The following is a 19,277-nucleotide window of genomic DNA, read 5'->3' as shown; positions in this document are numbered from 1 at the left end:
GTTTCTTTTCCAGCACCCTGGTATGCTAATATTGTTAATTATTTAGTTGCTTCTATTTTCCCTCCATTTGCATTTCGAGCTCAGATTGCTAAGCTTAAGAGTGATGCTAAATATTATTATTGTTGGGATGACCCCTATTTGTGGAAGTTTTGTACTGACCAGGTTATTAGGAGGTGCATTCCGGATCATGAGATTGAGTCAGTCCTTCAATTTTGCCATGCTTCTGCAGTGGGCGGTCACTTTGGACCCCAAAGGACAGCACGCAAGGTGCTTGACTCTGGATTTTACTGGCCTACCATCTTCAAAGATGCGTCAAGGATTTGCAGCACTTGTGAGCCGTGTCAGAGAGCAGGCGGTACCATTTCTTGTTGGAGAAAAGAGATGCCTCAACAGCCCATGCTGTTTTATGAGGTCTTTGATGTCTGGGGTATCGATTTTATGGGTCCTTTTCCTGTTTCTTTTGGTTTTTATTATATTTTGCTTGCTGTTGATTATGCTTCTAAATGAGTGGAAGCTAAGGCCACCCGGACTAATGATTCTCGAGTCGTTGTGGATTTTGTTAGGTCTCACATCTTTTACAGGTTTGGCATTCCTAGAGCAATCATTAGTGACCAAGGCACCCATTTCTGCAATAGGTCCATGCAAGCTCTTCTCAAGAAGTATGGGGTTGTTCATAGAATTTCCACACCATACCATCCTCAAACAAATGGGCAAGCTGAGAATTCCAACAGAGAGATAAAGAGGATCTTGGAGAAGACGGTCCAGCCTAACAGGAAGGATTGGAGCAATAGACTTGAGGATGTTCTTTGGGCCCACCGTACTGCTTACAAAGCACCCATCGGAATGTCACTTTATCGTGTTATTTTTGGTAAGGCATGTCATCTTCCTGTTGAGATAGAGCATCGTGCTTATTGGGCTGTGAAGACTTGCAACTTGGCTCTTGATCAAGCTGGTGGCGAAAGGAAGCTTCAATTGAGTGAGTTAGATGAGATCCGCTTGGAAGCCTATGAGAACTCTAAGTTCTACAAAGAGAAGACCAAAATATTCCAAGATAGCTTGATTTCCAGAAAAAGCTTTTTGGTTGGACAACAAGTGTTGTTGTATAACTCTAGGCTTGACCTAATGAGCGGTAAGCTTCGTTCTAAGTGGATTGGTCCTTTTGTTGTTACTAATGTGTTTCCTTATGGTACTGTAGAGATCAAAAGTGAATCCACAGATAAGAGCTTCAAAGTTAATGGTCATCGCCTCAAACATTTCCTCACTAATCCTTCTCTTGTGGATGCTACCATGGAAGATGTTTCCTTGGTTGTTTCCGCCCTCCTCCCGCCATGAATCAGGGAGTTTTCTTTCTCCTTCTTTACTTTTATTGCACTTGTTCAATTCCATATTTGTTATGCTTCATTGGGACAATGTGTAGTTTAAGTGTGGGGGGAGATTAGCTTAGGTAGAATAAATTAGCTGAATAAATTAGATTAATGCATGCTTTTCTTTGAATTCTTAGGTCTTGTTTAGATTATGGGCATTTTCTTTCTTTGAATTGAGTCATGATATCTTGTGATGTGAAATCCATGCGTTCTTGTTTGTCAAGTTACTTTTGAAAATTGAGGGGTTAAAACAATTATGATAGACTTAATTCCCCTGTGAGAGTTTTTGAGCCTTAACTGTAGGTGGTCAACTGTATGCCATCTCTAATCTTTTTCTTGTGTGATTGCACTCTTGATTACTTGCACTCTAGAACTTGACTTGACGCTTGTTTCTACTTGATACTCACATGCACATATTGAAGTGATTTTAGGCATTTTCTTCTTTTAATTAATAAGCCACTAGCCAAATAAGCCTACCTTGAATGAATTTATCCTTTGATAGCCCCTTTGAGCCTTTTTACCCTCCTTTTCTTTAGCTCATTACAAGCTTATAAGTGAAAAACCATGATTGACCTAATCTTAGGGAATTTTGGAGCTTTGGAATTGTTTTGGGAGTGAGTACTTAGTGGGTAAGGGTGCATTGTTCTTTAATTCTTCCAATTCTCGGTTATGCTTAGTTGGTTATTGTAAATAAGTATGGTGGTGCTGTTTTTTTTATCAGTTTTGTTATTCAGTAAAAAAAAACGAAAAATAAATAAAGAAAAACAGAAAAAAAGAAGGCCAAGAGGAAACAAATGAATGAAATAATGAAAAGTTGAAGTGTGGAATTGGAGGAAGAATTGCAAATCTTATGCTATGAAATTGGGTTGATTTTGACTTACTTCTTACTTATTCCCCATTGCTCCTCTATTTCTTAAGGTTTTAGCTACTTATCCCATATTTTATCCTACCTTGTCCTTGGCCCCATTACAACCTTTAAAAGTCCTTTTTGATCTTTATGTGCATGTGTTCTTGATTGTTGATGTTAGCGGCTTGTCAAGCCTATGGTAGTGTTTGTTCTCATGAAGTGCCTTGAGCGTAAACACAAACCTTAAACACTTGAGTGTAAACACTTTGAGAGCATAACTTGTGAGGTTCTATCATCATTGTTCTCACCTTTTGGTTTGATTGGTTACTTTACATGCTTGTTTGTTTGGATGATATTCATGGATTTCTTGTCTCTTTGATTCTTCACTTGATTTTGCCCATTTCTCTACATTTCCTAAGATTCATTGTTAAGTATGTGATCTTTTAGGTTATTGTATGATTCACTTCTAGTTACAAATTGGTTTTCATGTTCTTAATTCTTTATTTTGCTCAGGAGTGCAAAAGGCTAAGTGTGGGGGTATTTGATGAGCAATATTTTACGAGCAATATTTTACTCATTTTACATAGCCTTAATTTGTCATTATTAATGATTATTCGTAATTAATTGACCTTGCTTGACAGTGATTTCTATTATTTGGTCTAATTACGTTTATTCTTATTTGGCTAAAAAGCATTTTTGACCCCTGATGTTTCAAGTTTGTGCAAATTCTGCCCCTACTCTATTTTTGTCGATGTTTCTACCCCTCATGTTTTCAAACAGTGCATCGTCTACCCTTCATATTTTCAAACAGTGCATCGTCTACCCCTGACGGAGGGGTAGACGGTGCACTGTTTGAAAACATGAGGGGTAGAAACATCGACAAAAATAGATAGGGCAGAATTTGCACAAACTTGAAACATCAGGGGCCAAAAATGCTTTTTAGCCTTCTTATTTTCAGGTCTTATTTGACATCAAGGGCATTTTAGAGAATTGCGGAATGAAGATTTAATTGTGCTGGAATGAAGATTGTATTTTAGGAAATATTAGGATTTAGTTTCGGAATAAATTAAGTTTGTTATCTTTAAGATTCAAACTTATTTAGGTTGTTATTTTAAAACTTAATCTTTAGGATTTATTGTTATCTTTTAGGATTTGATTTTGATTAGGATTTGTGCTGAGAGAAACAATTACCTTAGACCTTCTGCTTATTATTCAATATAATTTCGTTTTTCAGTAATTATTAGAGCTCTCATATGGTTTATGCTTTTATTCCCTACTTCCTCCAATATAATTGCTGAATTCGCCCCATCCATGGAAAGCTAATTCCCTTCGAACGAATTCCTTTGCAAAGTATATCACGCTCTTGAGGTATAGTGCTTAATAGAATTCGCCTAATTAGTTTTCTTCATCTCTACTTCTGACTTAGGTTTGCTTAATTCCTTATGATTAGAAATAGAAGATGATGCATGTTCGCTTAGTCATGTTAGGTCGTAACCGGTTCTTAATCGCTTAGTTTAGGAATCTGTGAATTAGTTATCGCTTAGTTAATTAATTCTCACGAACTAGGAAACTAATAACAAGAATTGATCTTTAGATACCCATGATTGAGCAGCGATATACTGAACAAAGGGATTAGTCCGTCTTTACTTGATTATATTAATCTGTTTTTACTTTCTGCTAGTCTTTGAAACTGAATCACAAAACCCCCTTGAGTGTGTGTGCGTTTGTGCGTTTTTAATATTGAATCTGTGTCGAAACAATAATCCTTGGGAAACGACCTAGGAGTCACTTCCTAGTTACTACAATTTTCTTAATTAATTATTTGTATCGGGTACGGCCTCGATCAAATTTGGCGCTGTTGCCGGGGAAAAATGTTAATGAAAAAAATAAAAATAAAAATAAAGAACGTTAGTAACAAAAAAAATATAAAAAGAAAAAGAGAATCTAAAATAACCGAGGGGATCTCTGAAACATAAGAAAAGAAAAGGTTAGTATACAATTAAAAAAACAAATAATAGTTATAATAATAATAAGGACAATATTTTTTTTTGACACTAATAAGGACAATATTAAAGGGAAAGAAGATAGAAAAGATAGAAAAAAATAAAATAAAAGATAAAAGATAAAGAAATAAGAAAGAAGATAGTGATATAAAAATAGAGATATGAAAAAGAATTAGAAGATAAGAGATTGAGATAAAAGATATGAAATAGGTATAGAAGATAAAAAAAAAATGAGTTTAATGGATATGCACTGACAGTGTAAAATAGGTTTACACAGTCATCCAATCAAAGCATGCCACATAGGAGAGATAATTACATTTGACTTTAATTTTAATTAAAAGAATAAGATATTTTCTGATTTGGCGGAATTCAATTGGATGTCTGTGTAAAACTATTTTACACTGTCAGTGCATATCCATTAAACTAAAAAAAATAGATATAAAAGAAATAAAAAACTACAATCTAATAAAATAAAAATCAAATCAACTAAATCTTTGTCCTTCCTCTTTAACCAAAAAGAAAAAAAAACTCAATCTTAGTCCGCTGGTATTTTTTGTTTGATTTTTTTTTGTTTTTTTTTTTTTAATAAAAACGAAAATTAAATAAATGAATAATGATTCATAGACATAGGAATAGTAGAAACACCCCAAACACCCCTTTTTCCTGCGGATTTGGCCAAATAATACACTGAACTAACCACCTAAATACACATGACTAACCATAAAGCACATAACCGTGTAAACTCAGTTGAAATTCCTAAATTCAATTTTACACGATTCTGTGCTTTATGGTTAGTCATGTGTATTTAGGTGGTTAGTTCAGTGTATTATTTGGCCAAATCCCTAATTTAGGAATTTCAACTTTACACGGTTCTGTGCTTTATGGTTAGTCATGTGTATTTAGGTGGTTAGTTCAGTGTATTATTTGGTCAAATCCCTAATTTAGGAATTTCAACTTTACACGGTTATGTGCTTTATGGTTAGTCATGTGTATTTAGATGGTTAGTTCAGTGTATTATTTGGCCAAATCCACAGGAAAAAGGGGTGTTTGGGGTGTTTCTACTATTCCTATGTCTATGAATCATTATTCTAAATAAATTAAACAAAAAGGGAAACAAAAATACTCTAAAAACAATTAATAATCACCAAAGTCCCCGGCAACGGCGCCAATTTTGATCGAGGCCGTACCCGATACAAATAATTAATTAAGAAAACCGTAGTAACTAGGAAGTGACTCCTAGGTCGTTTCCCAAGGATTATCGTTTCGACACAGATTCAATATTAAAAACGCACACACACTCAAGGGGGTTTTGTGATTCAGTTTCAAAGACTAGCAGAAAGTAAAAACAGATTAATATAATCAAGTAAAGACGGACGATTCCCTTTGTTCAGTATATCGCTGCTCAATCATGGGTATCTAAAGATCAATTATTGTTATTAGTTTCCTAGTTCGTGAGAATTAATTAACTAAGCGATAACTAATTCACAGATTCCTAAACTAAGCGATTAAGAACCGGTTACGACCTAACATGACTAAGCGAACATGCATCATCTTTTATTTCTAATCATAAGGAATTAAGCAAACCTAAGTCAGAAGTAGAGATGAAGAAAACTAATTAGGCGAATTCTATTAAGCACTATACCTCAAGAGCGCGATATACTTTGCAAAGGAATTCGTTCGAAGGGAATTAGCCTTCCATGGATGGGGCGAATTCAGCAATTAAATTGGAGGAAGTAGGGAATAAAAGCATAAATCTTAGCAGAGCTCTAATAATTACTGAAAAACGAAATTATATTGAATAATAAGCAGAAGGTCTAAGGTAATTGTTTCTCTCAGCACAAACCCTTAAATAAGAGCTGAGATCACAAATCCTAATCAAAATCAAATCCTAAAAGATAACAATAAATCCTAATAAATCCTAAAGATAGAATTTTAAAATAACAACCTAAATAAGTTTGAATCTTAAAGATAACAAACTTAATTTATTCCGAAACTAAATCCTAATATTTCCTAAAATACAATCTTCATTCCAGCACAATTAAATCTTCATTCCGCAATTCTCCAAAATGCCCTTGATGTCAAATAAGACCTGAAAACAAGAATAAACGTAATTAGACCAAGTAATAGAAATTACTGTCAAGCAATGTCAATTAATTACGAATAATCATTAATAATGACAAATTAAGGCTATGTAAAATGGGTAAAATATTGCTCATCAGTCACCCCTGCGTCTCTCTTGGCTGCTTGAACTTGTGTGTTCTGAGCATACTCTCCTTGAGGTTGTGGAATTGCATCCCCCACCAAGCCATGTGAAGGGTTTTTTTTTTTTTGATAAGCCAAAGTTAACATTGAAAGGCACAAGGGGTGCCACGCATAGTACAAGTAAGAGAGGAAATAGAAGAAAAACAAACAAAGAAAAAGGTCCAAGTACAGGGGAAAAAACAACTAAATCTGCATGGAAGATTGGTCATTAAAAGACCACAAGAAAAGTAAATTCAATGCCTCCCTACCCTTCAAGTTCTGCAGAACTAATTGATAATAACAATTGTATGCTACCCCAACATTCTGATACAAACCAGTGGTTGTGAGAACCACTCATAAACTGAAATATGTGTTCCCCTCCTTGATAAGCCATGTGAAGGGTGGAGGATCTTTGTTCTTGCTCTGGCTAGTTCCTCCACTGTTAAATTTGCCCCAAAGTGAGAATCAAGGCCCTTAGTTGGGCCTGGGTAGTCCAAAATAATGACTCTTTCTTTCAAGCCAATTTCCTCCTTCTCCAAGTCTAGCAAAACAAGGTTTTCAGGTTCCAGTTCCGGGCTTCTGATATCTGAGTTTAGGGGGGTAGTGGTTGCTGTTTCTTTTTGTTTGGTGGAAGTTCCAGGGAAACGAGAGATTAGGTTCACAGGAGCGCCTGAACAACTCATTTGGCTGATCCAGAAGCCAGGTGATCCCCCTTCTTTTCTCAATCTTGCCTGTGCTCTCTGTGTGTCCTGTTCAGACAGACCAATGGTGGTTCTTAAAGGCCTCAAGTTTCTGGGGTCAAGCAAGCTTGCTTGAGGATTTTGTTGGTCAGGGATTGGTATTTGATTCGTTGCTGGTCTCCGTGACTCATCAAGAGGGGGGTAGTGCGTAGCATTCCAGCTTACCACTTGATTCTCCCGGGCTACATTATTTGTTTGATTTGGTTGCTCTTGTGGGGGACTTTGTGGCGAACTTTGATCTCTGCTGCTTTCCTCAGCAGGGTGTTGATTCGGGGTCTCACTTGTTTGGTGAATGTGTGTGGGGCTGGCCTCCATGTGGTGACTTTGAGTGTGGTAGCCTTGGTAAGATTTGGTGGCTGCAATCGATGCCAGGGATCTGGCCATCGTGACCCCCAGATTAGGTGCAAATCTTGGGATATTTGGGTTGTTGATAGACATTTCCTTTGGGGCATTGCAGTTTCGTTGTTCATGGCCTATCCTACCACACTTGAAGCAAAAGCCTTGGAGCTTTTCGTACCTAAGATAAACCCAGATCTTCGGTAGTGATTTCTATGGCACCCAAAAGCCAGTTGTGAGGGGTTTGTCAGTGTTTATCCATACCTTGACCCTGAAAAAAGGCCTGAGCATTTTTCCTCCCACATAAGGATTTTCCACTTTGATGAGCTCGCCTATGGACGCTGCAATCTTTGCAGCATTGGCAGTAGACATTTCCTCTAGGGGTAAGCCATGGATTTGGGTCCAGAAAGCTACCATATTAAATTTGATTTCAAATACATTTAACTCTGGCGCCCACTGTTGCATGCTGAGAATATTACCCATCACGCTCCAGGGCCCTTCCTCAAAGATTCTTCTTGCTGTGTTCTCAGATTGGAAGGTGAAGAGGAAGCAGTTAATCCCCATATCCGCCATATGGAGATCTGAAGGATGGTTCCATGCCTTAAGCAGAACAAACTTGACAGCATTTTTGTTAAGAGGTTTATCTATAAGAACTTTCCCGATTAACATGTGTTTTGCTATTGCTAAGCTTGCTCCTTCATCAGTCTGTAGCTCCAATGTCATCCCCTCTATCGAGTGGTTTTCGGTTTCCTCGAAACCAGCTTCAGCACGCTGGTTCATCCCCACTGAGGACTGGGGGTTTTGAGATGAACTTGGTCGTGGGTCCATGGGGAAGAGAAAGGTAACTGGAAAGTACTCCAAAAGGAGGAAGGCAAAGGGAAGGAAAATAGAGCATAAGGTATTCCATGTCTCTCTAGAAAACAAATCTCCACCAAGGAGAAAAAACCACTTCAGCAGATCTGAAAAAGAACTCTTCTTAGGATGATTCAAAGGGAGTATGATCGGTCTTAAAGCCAAGGACCATAAACCCTAGCAGAGAAAAATCCTAAAAGAAACCTATCTTCACATGCAGTGCAAGCCTATGTTAAGTGTAGAGCTGCCAAAACAGCCTCGTGCACACGTGGCGTGGGTTAGAGCTGAAAAGTCCATTTAACCTTGTGGGTGAAGGCCAAAAAAACCTTTGACAAAAAAAAAACTTGTGGGTCAAGGCCAACCCATGTGCCCTAAAATTATTATAAAAAAAACAATTTTAAAACCGATTAAATACCCATTGTATTAAATATTAATTTTAAAGTCTCTCATACATATAATTAAATAATTAATTATCCAAATTAGTTAAAATATTGATTATAAATTTATAAAGTTTAATAAACTAAAACAAAATTTAGTATAATTAATAGGTATAGGTACTACAATAAATTCTGTAATTATTAAATATTATATTAAATGATGAATATTAATAGAGTCATAAAGTCTTCAATGTGAAATACAATACTACAATACTTTTTCTTTGGTTACAAGAGGAAATAGCAATATAATATCACGATTCCTTCATTTCAAAATAACTCTTTACTTAGAGCGAAAAAATTATTTTATAATAACTATCGAATTAAAATTTTAATGCAAAATTAATTGATGTTTTTCATATAATATCCCTATGAGAAGGTATAATAATACACTTCAGAAGGTAAACTAGGAAAACAAATAATATGTCTTAAAAGGTTATTAATGTTAATTGCATTTCTTAATATGTGTGATTCTTATCTTTCTAGATAATTATTTTGAAACGAATGAAGTATAATATAATATAATATGATCAAATATAAAATAATATAATTTAATATAATATGAATAAAATATATTATGTATAGTAGGAATTAGTTGAAAAAAACAATAAATAAAATGAGCAATATTAATTTCGTCATAAAGTATTTTTTATCTATTTCGTCATAAAGTCTTGAATGTGAAATAGATACAATATAATATAATAAAATATATCATATATACTAAATATAATATTGTATAATATAATATGATTAAATATAAAATAATATATTATAATTTAATTTAATATAATATATTATATATTATAATTTAGTAGAGAAAAAGTATTGACTACTATATTTATTCTATTAAATGAGTAATTTAGGTGACAAAATTTATTAGAAAAAAGTATATAGTATAATTTAGTAGAGAAAAAGTATTGACTAATCTAAAATTATAATAAAATATAAAACAGAATTTAGGTGAGAAAATTTATTAATTAAATACTATATTTATTATATACAAATTTTACTTGAATGGTAATATAATTATTATTTGTAAAATTTAGTGAGATTTTTTTGGAGGTTTTGTTTATGCTTTAGAAAATTTGTACTCTTTTTCCTTCACTAGGTTTTTATCCTATATGAGTTTTTCCTAGTAAGGTTTTAACGAGATATTATTTTCTAAAGTCTGGCTTTCAAGGGGGAGGGATTTGTTTGGATGTATGTCTCTATTTCATGAGATGGTTGTTCTCATGTAGCTTTCTCGATTAATAAAATTTCTTTTACTGTAAAAAAATTATTATTTGTAAAACTTTTCATATATATATAAATATATATATATATATGTATATATATATATAGTTAAAGTATTAATTAAATATCAAAATCATTTGAGTTGTTAACCATTAATCAGAGAAAATTTAAATTAATGAAATGACTAAGCATTACATTTTTATATCATAAATATATTAAGTTTTAAAATTACTTGACAAAATTCTATATTCTAATAACTATATTAGAATTTTTTTGAATATTTTAATGATACTACTAGTGTGATGACCCGTGCGTTGCACGGAAAATTTAGATTGTTTATTTTTTATATATGAATGAATTCATTTAAATTCATTTAAATTGTAATAGTATGTATCTTTTTTTGTTATTGAAGAAAATGTGATAGTATGTATCTTACGTAAACCGGATAATTTACTTAGTAAAATAGAATAAGTAAATACATGTTCGTTCAATACAATAAACGTTAATTTTCCTATGCACCAACAAAAAACAAAACAACAAACATTACCAACAAACGTTAATTTTTGCCCGTGCGTTACACAGTGAAATTTGATATTGTACTGAGACATAATCAATATTTTAATTATAAAAAATTGAGATGCTAATAATGAAAGTAATAAAAGTACGATCATAATAAAAAATGTAAATATTTCAAAAACATAAATTGACAAACTCAATTATTGTGTTTTGTAATCATACACCCATTTAATAATATAAAGATTCTAAAAAAAGGGAATTAATTGGCCAGAATCTTTACCTACCCGTTCATTGCGTGGGGAGGGTATTCCTCTTGTATATTTTAAACATGTATCAATATATAAAATATATTTATTATTAAAATTGTTTTAAAAATTATGAAAAATGCACTTAAATTATATGAAATTGTATTTTCCTGTTAGTTTTAACATGAAAGTGTTTTCATGTAAAATGTTCTTTCCCATAAGTGACTTTTACCTTGTAATTTTTACCAAGTATTTTCATGATTGTTCCTCCTTGTAGAAACTTATAACTCTGTAATTTAAATATAAATAAATAAAATATATATATGTACTAATGTTTTCTAATCTCCGCATGAAATTTTTCAATCATCAAATTGGTATTTATATTTACATTTAAAATTATTTTTAAAAACTAAGAAAATTTACTCAAGTGATATTAAAATTTACTTTTATTAATTTTAATATGAGATATTTATATTTACATCTAAATTTCATTTTTAAAACTTAAGAAAAAGTAGTGAAATAATTCATTTACGGTTAGTGTTTTTACCCGTGCGTTGCATGGTCAATTTACTATTGTATTTAGACATCAATCATTACTTTGATTATAAAAAAAAAGATACGAAAAATGAAACAAAATAAATTTTCGTAGATAATTAGGACAAATATTTTAAAATCTTAATGTTTTATAATCTCAGCAAGACATATTTTAACTATATAATATTTCTAATTTTATGTATTTCTATTCTTTAATTTTTTTAAATTATGAAAAAGGGCTAAAACTATAGAATGTTTCTCCCCGTGGAAGATTTTAAGCCTATAAAATCATTCAAAGATATCCTTAGCCTGCATTAAAAGTGTTTTAATTCCTACATGTCAAATATTCTTCCTTGTATGTGTAATTAAACATAAATAATTGTAACTATATTCCTACTGGATTTAACATCCACTAAAATAGCGCACAATCCTCAAGAACCAAATCATCTATTTTTCTTCCCAAGCTCCTATGTTCTTCGTATAAGGCCTTATAATTACTCGGACTATAATTACTTGGTCCACAAAAAGAGGATGGATAAAAAATTCAATAATACTAATATTTTAGCATCATTCAGACTAACTTCTTCACTGGAGTCTTTTTTAAAAGATAAGTTAGTGCTTAAGGTCCCACTATGTGACTAAAGAATATGATTCTCTTTGTATCTAGGTCCCGTTTGGAAGAACTTATTTGAACTTAACTGATAACATAAGCGTGTATGTCAATATTTGGGACAGTTTATGCAACCATAAGTTGTTTTGAGCTTATTTTCATAAGCAACTTATGATAGCTTATGAAAAAAAGCTTATGGTTATTTACAGGTTATTTTTAATTTACTTCAATAATTTTTTAAAAAATAGCTAATGAATAAGCGCTTATAACCATAAGAGCTTATAACCATAAGTGGTTAATTAAGCTGTTTTTTCCAAACGGGACCTTAGTGAGTGTTTGTCTAGCTTTTGGCTCTTCTGGAACTTTCAGTGTCCTTCTTTTTTTGTTTGCTCCCTTCGGGGGCTCGGGCCTTTAATCAATGAACCTATTACCTTTGGGAAAAAAAGTGAATGAAATTGAGTTTTATGTTTTGGTTTTGCGAAATTAGCCCCTTTTTTTCTAATTAAAGTATATAAAAAATGATTATTAAAACTTCCTAAAAAAATTGATTGCGAAAGATAAAAAGGTTGGCCTTTTATGTGATTCTGTACCTGTAATCTAGAATTAGAGTTCAAAAGCTTGTGTAGGAATGTATCTCTAGATACCTAAATAATATATCTTTATTGTAATATTTGCCGCTGGAATTCACAAACTACTAAATTTGTCCATTTCTGATATTACTAAATGCACAATGAGTTTTTGCTTACACATTGTGAGTTGGTGAGCACCAAGTATATATTCAAGCGTGTATTCAAAGTCCATTGAGATTAAAGCCTTGTTTTTATGAAACATAATGTTATTCAAAATATTTATGATACTTGAGAAACATCACTTCAAAGGAGGGTAAAAAGAAAATGAAAATAAAAACTAACACCTCAAGTGTATATCAACCATCTAAAATTCAAACAGACAACATATAAAAATATAAGAATTAATAACTAATAGCCAAGTTACTACACAACCCAAATAGCATTGAACCCGATTCTAAGAATTCACTTCCAACTTCATCCTGCAGATGAAGTTCTCTAAAGAAAACGTCCAACCTTAACAAAGCCTTCGATTCCTCAAACTGACGCCAAACTTGATATCAGTAGTATAGTATCAATTCTCTTAGGAAAATAGCCACGTAACTTAATTTATAACATGATATATTTGGAAGAAAATTACATGATCCAATTTTCTAGCCAATGCCAATAAAAGTGTCACTGTCTCAAAAGAAGGTGGATCTAGCAAAAGGGTCATCTGCACAAAATCAATAGGGTGATAAAATGAAAAATTGCATAGAACAGTCAAATAACCTATAAAGAACTAACAACTAATATTTCTAAGAAGCATAATTGGTACTTTAATCTTAAAGAAAACTCCTAATGACGAATGCAATATACGGGCTATCTTCGAATATTTGAATGGAACATGTCAATTTCTTCTCTTGCCGTAACCAAGTACATTCATTTGGATAAAAATGAAAAACAATCAACCTTTCCCCCCAATTAACATGGCTAGAATTTAGCAGTGACATGAGAGGAAGCAAAGACAAATGATCTTAATTAGTAACTAACAAATATTTTATATTCAATACTACTCTTGGTGGAGAGTGCTACTGTTAAAATTAGAAAGATCACTTAACCATATTTCATAATTTCATATCCAAAGAGTAATATGGTGACCAAAACCCATTAAAAAAACGGTAATATCATGTAGTTGTAGAGAGCCATATGGTTATAAGTGAATAATATTATTACATCTCTGAATCTAGATTGTGTTTTTGTGCTCTTCTATACTTAACCAAACCTCAATTGCACGTGAAGCAACGATTCTACTTTTCACTCAACAGCAAGGGAACTAAAAATTGGGATATCACAAAAAATTGAAGGCTTAAATACTCTGTAGGTCCCTGAAATTGTCTGTCGTATGAAAATAAGTCCCTGAAATTTTTTTTCCGATTCTAAATCCCTGGAATTCTTTTTTTAATCAGAATAAGTCCTTACTCGTGTTTCCAGCCTATGTGACACAATTTTTGCCAAGTCATTTATTCCACGTGGCTTTTCTATTTTTTTTAAATACACATGGATTAAAAAAATAAAATTAAACATTTAAAATTAAAAATAAAAATCTTTTTAGGGATTTATGGTTAATTAGATTTAGGGTTAATTAGGTTAATAAGATTTTAATTTTAAAATTAAAATCTTTTTAGGGATTTAGGGTTAATTAGATTTAGGGTTAATTAATTTAATAAGATTTTAAATTTAAATTTAAATATTTAATGTTATTTTTTTAATCCATGTGTACTTAAAAAAAATAGAAAAGTCATGTGGAATAAATGACTCAGCAAAAATGAAGCCACATAGGCTGGAAACACGAGTAAGGACTTATTCTGATTAATTTTTTTTTTCAGGGATTCAGAATTGGAAAAAAAATTTCAGGGACTTATTTTCATACGGAAGACAATTTCAGGGACCTCCAGAGTATTTAAACCAAAATTGAAACACAATCTTCATTAACTAATCTCGTTCTCCTTTAAGACAAAGTCTATTCTCCTTTCTTGGCCAAAAACTTCAAGGGATACAACCTCTATTATACTTTACCGGCCAATATCTTTCTCTCAAAAGATTGGGTTGCTTGCTTCATGAGCACCTCAGACCACAAAGATGGCCTTAATAAAACCATTTGCAAGAATATGGCCTTTCAATATGCTACAACTTCTAATTTTTTTATCCTGAAATGAATGAGACACAAATTTTAAACTTAAAATTCTTCAAAATTAATAATATGTAAACATAACTCAAATGCTTCTCGTGATAACTCAAAAGCTGCTTTCAAATTCAATGAAATAGTTCCAAGGTTGAAACAAAGTCATTACATCTATCAATTAAGTATCCATATGATAATAGAGCATTCTAGAAGCTCTTCATACAATGAAAATCATTAACAAAAAACGGATATGGTAATCGAGGAATACAAATACCTCGTTATTCATACATAGCTGATATCACAACACAAAACAACTGCAAAAAAACAAAAATTCCAAAGCTCTCAATAGACATCAATCATCTGTTATGTTCATATAGTAAAAACTACATTTATGTTATTTGTAAATAATCATGATAAGATGAAAACCTGAATTTGTTGTGCGCTAACTATGAAAGGAAGAATCTCAAAAAAATTGTTTGAAATTTTAAGTCAAAGCAAGCCATTTATTGTATTGCAGATCCCTCACAATGTAAAATCAACGATATGCACACAATAACACTACTGAAAAGTAGGGGATTTAAAAGCAATAAGTCAAGAATTCGGTGAAAATAAAACTGAATATATAGAGAGAGATTTTTTAATTTTTTTAACATCAAATAAGATTAGTTTTATTTATTTATAAATAGATAAGATTAGTTTTAAATACTGTTAAATTTTTTTCTTTTCTAATAAAAAATAAAATCTTTTATTTGTAAATTCAAACTTGGTGCTGTCGCACCAATCATCCAAAGGAACCTGTGGCATCTTTTGTTAAAGTATATTCTTTAGTATATATGGTAAAACCCAACACATTAGGAAACAATGACTTTGTCAAAATTTCCAATTGTAAACATTTAAAAAATGCAAAATAATGAGTCATTTCCATGATTTAGGCCTGTTTGAATGTGTTTTCAGTTTTTTTTTTAAATTGTTTTGTAAAACCATTTTGAAAAACTGTTTTTCAGAACAAAACAAAAATAAAACTTGTTTGGTAATAGTAATTTGAAAACAGTTTTAAAGAAAAGAAAGCCAAAAAACTTGCCCATATGATGCAGAACAACAAAGTTCTGCATCTCCATGATCAAAACAAATATAATGAAGAGAAAAAAAAGAATAGTACGGCCAAGGTAATTTTATGGTGTTTGAAATGTTAAGAGCATGTGAATTTATATAGCATGAGAAATGCAGGATTTTTTAAAATGAAACATTTAAATTTTTTTCAAAAAATAAAACATTGATTTCGTAAATTCTTGGTATATTTCAAATTTGAGATGATATTCTTGTTTGATAAAGGCTGACCTTGAATATTTTTTTCTACACGTACGTAAATTATGGGTATATTCCAAATTTGAGATGAAGGTCAACTGCAAAAAAATAAATTAATTTTATTTCCAGTTATTATTTGTAGACTCTTCTTCGTGCTTCAAATTTGGAAAAAAAAGTGTAAGTAATAAAATTCAAGTAATAAATCAAAACGTGTGGAAAAAATAAAAAAGGAAAACATTTATTTGTCAAAAAAAACTTTGAATGTCAACATTTATGGTGAACCGTTTTATTAACCGTTTCGGATCAAGTAATTTTATTAACCGTTTCCACTTGAAAATAACTTTGAATTTATTTGTCAAAAAAAAAAACTTTGAATGTCAACATTTATTGGCATGGATGAGTATTTCATAATAAAATTAAAGATATGTTAAAATTTAAAAGTGGGTATACTTTATGTTTTTTTTTAAAGAAAATTTCGAATAAGGAAATGTTTAAAATAGTTTTTGAAAAATAAAATTTTAAAAAATTAAAATTAAAGATATGTTTAAATTTAAAAATGGGTATACTTTTTTTTTTTTTAGAGAAAATTGTGAATATGAAAGTTTTTTGTACCCAGAATATGGAAATGTTTAAAACAGATTTTGAAAAATTAAAAAACCGATTTGAAATGGTACAAAATTGATTAGACAATTTGCTTAGGTGATTACTCGAGGATGTATATCCTTTGATTCTCTTTGATGAGTATATGAAATTTAATTGCTTTGAATACATTTAGCCAATTTAATTACTTAGGTGTTTAATGTTGTAATTAATGTTGACCAATCAAAAATTAAGGATTTGGACCAATAAGAAATAGACATGTGGAAATTCAATGAAAACACCCAATAAAAACATGACATGTGGAAATTAGAAAGCATTATGGCCCACTTTGGTGGATGAGCTTTATATATTATTAAGATATGTTATTTTCTATTTACTCTTATGTATATGTGCATTATACTATTTTTTTTTTTGACAAAGTATTATACTATTATCTGAAATTTGTAATTTAAATACATTTAATGATCTACTTATATGGGTAAAAATAAAATTAACATGACAAAACATAAACGATAAAATAAGTTATAACTTAAGATAAAATAAATAAACTTACTTAACACTATGATAATGTTAAATTTTAAAATTAGTTTCTATTTAAAAAGAAAAACATAAATATTATATAAATATTTCTAAAAATATAGTAAATAAATTAGTGGTATTATATCTAGTTATGGTTCTATTTTTTTTTTTTGATACAAGCGACGAAAGGCAAAAGAAAAACAAACAAACAAACGACCGCTAAGTCCTAATGAACGAAATCCCTAACGCATCTGCCAAGAGCAGAGGCTGAGCTCCAATGGAGGAGAGACCACAGGAAGGTACTCACTCTGCTGTCGGGCACCCGCCTTAGCCAAAAAATCTGCACAGAAATTCCCCTCGCGAAGAGTATGCTGTAAATGGACCTCCCAACTACGATTCAAAAGATCCCCAATGGCTCTAATAATCGCCGCATTCTCATGGAACTCCGAAGGAGGGCGAAGGATCAAAGACACCGCAAGCAATGAGTCAGTAAAACACACCACCCTTCGGAATCCCCCATCCCAAGCCAACTGTAACCCCTTGAACACCGCCAAGAGCTCCATCGCCAAGACTGAGGCATCATGCCCAAAGCCCATGAAACCTCCCAACCACGTTCCATGATTATCCCTCAAGCAACCACCGTAGCCACTGTTATGCTGCGCCTCCCCCTTACTACCATCACAGTTAACCGCGACCTCATTCTCCCCCGGCGGAGTCCACGCCACCTCCCTCACCGGCCGATGATTAGCACGACTCGGCCCTTCTGGTACGATTCTTTCAAACTCAAGATCCACTCTACTACTACACTATGAGGCATCACATGCTGATCATGCACTGCCCTATTCCGAGCCATCCAAATCCCCCAAACCGCCGCCATGGCCAAACACTCATCCGATCGAATTCTCTAGCGCAGCCAATCCATGGGAGCTTCATTCACCCCCGGTGTAGCTGGCACACTCAGCCCCAAGCTCGTCCAAACTCGCTGGGCATGAACGCAATCCCGCATGCAGTGGATCGGCCTTTCCGGGTACAAATGGCACCTCCCACAAACCGGCGACGGGGCCATGTTCCTGTGAAACCTCAAAGCATTAGTGGGCAGAGCATTGCGAGCCAAGAGCCATATGAGGAAACACACCTTGAAGGGGGCGTGAAGCTTCCAAATCCAAGCCCACGACCGCTGCAGAGGCCCCCCCATCGCAGCGCACGCTCGCTCACGAAGCCAGCCATAACCCGACCTTGCCGTGTACTCACCCGAGGCATCCCCGCTCCACACTATGCAGTCAGCAACATCCTCATGCAAGAAAACCTGAACATTTCGAATCTCCTCTTGCATCTATGGTGACAAGGAAGTATATAGCTGGGTAAAATTCCACCGACCATCAGCATCCACCACATCACATACTCTAGCCTCCAAGTCATGAATATCCACCGCCAAGACCATGTCACATAACTTGGTATGACCCACCCACTTCTGGAACCAGAAGGAAGAATGCCCATTCCCAAGCTTAAACCGAAACCCCTCCTTAAGCTCTCCCACCGTTTTCATGATTGATTTCCACACCATCGAGCCACCAGAGAAAGTAGCATCCAAAATATTTCCCTGCACCCCATACTTACTGTTTAGAAAAGAGACCCACGGTTTAGCCTCCTCCTTGCACATCTGCCACACAGTTTTCCCCAGCAAAGCTGTGTTATGCTCTCTGGCCGTCCTCAATCCTAACCCGCCTGCCGCTCGAGGTTGAGCTATAGTGTCCCAATTCACCAGGTGCAATCCCCTATCCCCTGTACCCTTCCACACAAATCTCCTAATGGTAGCATCAATGGTATCACAAACTCCTTGCGGAACCCACAAATTTTGCATACAGTAGGTTGGCATAGACGATAAAACTGATTGCGCCAGGGTGAGCCTACCAGCACGATTCAGCAGCCGGTTCTTCCAAGAGGAGATCCGCAATTTAATGCGATCAATCATAAACTGGAAGTCCCGTCTTGTGACCCACTTACTAAAAATCGGAAACCCCAAGTACTTCCCAATCTCTGGCGTGAACTGAATACCTGTGATGGAAACCACTTTAGCTTTTACCGCGGCCTGCATATTCCTTTGGCCCATGACTCTTGACTTAGCCACATTCACCTTCATTCCTGAAGCCTTACAGAAATTAGTGAGA

At 33.4% G+C, this 19,277-nt stretch overlaps 1 protein-coding gene across 1 annotated transcript; it reads right to left on the bottom strand.

Annotated features, from left to right (window-relative positions):
- Positions 1–12,861: 12,861 nt before the first annotated feature.
- Positions 12,862–18,442, bottom strand: LOC130736871 (uncharacterized). The gene is made up of 4 exons (XM_057588648.1): positions 18,047–18,442; positions 17,400–17,915; positions 13,162–13,236; positions 12,862–12,888 (listed from the first exon to the last, which is right to left on the bottom strand). Exons 1-4 carry the CDS (start codon positions 18,440–18,442, stop codon positions 12,862–12,864), a joined length of 1,014 nt encoding a protein of 337 aa, XP_057444631.1.
- Between the last annotated feature and the right edge of the window lie 835 nt (positions 18,443–19,277).

Source organism: Lotus japonicus, chromosome 2 (genome assembly GCF_012489685.1).
Source record: "Lotus japonicus ecotype B-129 chromosome 2, LjGifu_v1.2".
In the NCBI taxonomy this organism is placed as follows: domain Eukaryota; kingdom Viridiplantae; phylum Streptophyta; class Magnoliopsida; order Fabales; family Fabaceae; genus Lotus; species Lotus japonicus.
Note: the sequence above shows the minus strand (reverse complement) of the source record. Positions and strands in the feature narration are given on the sequence as shown.